The sequence below is a fragment of the Rhagoletis pomonella genome, unplaced genomic scaffold, assembly GCF_013731165.1.
Source record: "Rhagoletis pomonella isolate Grant_MI unplaced genomic scaffold, Rhpom_1.0 Rhpom_scaffold_00003, whole genome shotgun sequence".
NCBI classification, from domain to species: domain Eukaryota; kingdom Metazoa; phylum Arthropoda; class Insecta; order Diptera; family Tephritidae; genus Rhagoletis; species Rhagoletis pomonella.
In genome coordinates this window covers 1,687,754-1,690,900 of record NW_023458557.1, presented here as the reverse complement: position 1 = coordinate 1,690,900, position 3,147 = coordinate 1,687,754, and the positions used below count along the sequence as shown (strand labels likewise).

At 37.7% G+C, this 3,147-nt stretch overlaps 1 protein-coding gene across 1 annotated transcript; it reads right to left on the bottom strand.

The window, feature by feature from the left end:
- Positions 1-220: 220 nt before the first annotated feature.
- Positions 221-2,583, bottom strand: LOC118736453. The gene is made up of 2 exons (XM_036466544.1): positions 567-2,583; positions 221-508 (listed from the first exon to the last, which is right to left on the bottom strand). The coding sequence occupies exons 1-2, from the start codon at positions 780-782 to the stop codon at positions 248-250; spliced, it is 477 nt and encodes a 158-aa protein (XP_036322437.1). The 5' UTR covers positions 783-2,583; the 3' UTR covers positions 221-247.
- Positions 2,584-3,147: the final 564 nt, after the last annotated feature.

Genomic DNA, 3,147 nt, shown 5'->3' with positions numbered 1-3,147 from the left:
TGCTTTGACCAGGCTTTGAACCCGGGTGCTGCGGAGTGGAAACGCGCACTGCTTACCACTACACCACAGCGGCCACTTATGTAAAGTTACAAATATGTAAATTACTTTTAAGGCATTTGCTTGGGTCTGAGCAATTTCCAAAAATGTTTTTGGGCCTCGGTACCACCGTCCACACGCCTTCTTTTTGCACCTTTACGAGGCGTTTTTCCTGCAGGAGTTACAGGAGTCGATGTGCACATCTCAATGCTCACTTCGTGGGATGACATCTCGATGATGACACTTTCATCACTCTCTTCCATACGAAGTTGGAGTTCCTAATGACTTCCACTGGCACACTTTCAGACACAGTTTCATGGCCCTGCACATAGTCGCTACCGACAAGGGCAATCACACGCCTCTCTAGCTCAGTGGGTGGCTCTTCATTAATGGGATTGTTTCCCGTCATTGCCTGCTTTCGTTTTCTATCACGCACCTTAATACTAGTACGGCTCTTCAAATCCCTCCATACCTTTTTGCAAAACAAAATTTTAAACGTGGTATTAAATTACTAAACAACTTCTATATACTGTGCGCCATTGGTCGACGTTCTTCACCGAACCACCAAGGCTATTCAGCATTGACGCTAGCTCACTCCACTTCTTGTCGCAGTCCGACTTGCCATGAAGCTTCTGGAACCTTGATCCTGCCAATCCCGGCGTTTCTGCCAAAAAGTCCACCATGCGACTTAGTTGTTCTGCTGTGGTCCGGCTTCTCTTTTGAACACTGGGTACTGACAAAGCCATTCTATAATATGCGAAAATGGTTATGTCTAATAATACAAAATAAATAAACGTTTTATTTTACTTAATTTTTTAAAAGTATATTAAAATATTCAGAAAACTATGTGTATACCACTTTGCAAGCAAGGAATTAATTTGTTTTTCGTCGTTTTTCTTTCTGCTTTTCGCATTTTTTGACGTTTCGTTAAGCTGAGATGCCACCATTCTTTTATTGGAATATAAAGAAAATGTCAGCTGTTTAGTGTCGTTAAAAAAGAGTTACCGAATAACACAATCGTTACTTACAAAAATCGTTATATTAGACCTCGACAAATCGTATCGTTAAAAGTTAGTGAATTGCACTACAGGTGAGTCATTTCATTCAGACTCATGCCAACTGATTTGTTTTTCTGATAGGCCAAAGACCGAAGAGGCAAAAGGGAATTCCTATTCACAAAATCAACAAGACGATTCTTGACCATTAAATTTATAATTTTAACAGAAACGGAAATTAAGGAAATCGGGGAAACTTTGTATACAAGTAGGGTCCTTGCTTTTTTTAACAAAGGTACAATTTTGATAAATATCCAAGAATTTAAGACTGTATTAGATTGCCAGCATTTGTTCATGGCCACCAAAACCTTTTGGAAACCATTTGGACTAAGAGCTTTAAACATGTCATATTTAATGCCATCACATCCAGCCGCTGTTGCCTTAGATTTGCTGTTAAGAGCCAATAATAATTCATCCAAAGTGAAGGGTGTCTTAGATAGACTGACTGCAGGCATCGGAGCAAAAAGAAAAACATTTGAATTAACTTGTCCTTTTAAAAATCTTAGATAGTCCAAATTGCGTGACGAGTCCCATTCCCACAACGAAGAGTTTGGTTTTGTAGCTCCCCTAATTGCATTAATACCCTTCCAAAATTCCTTAGTATTGGGAACGTTGCTGAGTTCATCTAAATGCTTTTTATAATTTTCAGCCTTAGCCTTTTTAACCATATCTTTCCACAAAAAGAGAGCGTCCTTAAAAGCTTGAATATTGTTCAGGTTACAAAATCTATTTGGTTTCTGTCTAGCTGCTTGCATCCTCCGGAAGCATGCAGTAAGCTCATCCGTCCACCATTTTTTGGGAGTTCTATTTGACGAACATTTGTAGGTGACAGCCTTGATATTGTTCTGAAACGTTTTTTCAATTTATGGGAAATCAGGAGTTAATTCAGCACTTCCAAGGTTGGACAGTAATTTCTTTCTGGCAACAAAAGTATGCATTCTTGTTTGTACATTTAGAATTTCAATTAAAATAGGCTTATGATGACTTTTTCCAAGGTACACATTAAGTGTATTCCAGGAAAAGTTTGAGCTACACGCATTTACAAAGGAAAGATCTAAAACACTGCCGTTTTGATTGTGAGCTGCTCCTTGATTTTGATAAAAGGTAAAACTTTTGTTATTTAAACAATGAAAGGAGGATGCATTCAAAGCATCAACCAGAATTTTTCCCTTTGCACTAGTGAGCTCGTCTCCAAAAATTTCAGCACGAGCGTTGAAATCACCTCCAATAATCACATTGTTTTGTCGTTCACAGACAGTAAATAAATTGTCAATTTCATCTTTAAAGGTTTGTGTCGAAATTCTAGGTGCAAAATATACCGAAACAAAAATAAAATTTGGTTGCAAGTTAGTCGTAGTTATCACATAAATGTCTGCTGTTGAATGAAAATGTATTATTTTGAATTTAATATTGTTTCTGACAGCAATGGCGACTCCACCATATCCATCAGACCGAAACTTTGAAACCATGTTAAAATTTAGCAGCTTAAGCCTAAAATCATCTACGTTGATAGAAAAAACTTCATAAAAAAGACAAACATGTATTAAATTTGTATTTATGAACATTTCAATTAAATTCTTATTCGTTCTAAAACTTTGTAACGGGTGATTTTTTTGAGGTTAGGATTTTCATGCATTAGTATTTGACAGATCACGTGGGATTTCAGACATGGTGTCAAAGAGAAAGATGCTCAGTATGCTTTGACATTTCATCATGAATAGACTTACTAACGAGCAACGCTTGCAAATCATTGAATTTTATTACCTAGAAAAGTTGGCAGAAAATCCGTTTTTTTATCGACAAATTTTGTTCAGCGATGAGGCTCATTTCTGGTTGAATGGCTTCGTAAATAAGCAAAATTGCCGCATTTGGAGTGAAGAGCAACCAGAAGCCGTTCAAGAACTGCCCATGCATCCCGAAAAATGCACTGTTTGGTGTGGTTTGTACGCTGGTGGAATCATTGGACCGTATTTTTTCAAAGATGCTGTTGGACGCAACGTTACGGTGAATGGCGATCGCTATCGTTCGATGCTAACAAACTTTTTGTTGCCAAAAA

Excerpts from the sequence above, each read along its gene's own strand:
- LOC118736453 (XM_036466544.1), bottom strand. The coding sequence starts at position 782 with ATGGCTTTGTCAGTACCCAGTGTTCAAAAGAGAAGCCGGACCACAGCA. Across the intron at positions 509-566 it reads ACGTCGACCAATGGCGCACA|GTATGGAGGGATTTGAAGAG; the intron begins GTATATAGAAGT and ends TTTTGCAAAAAG.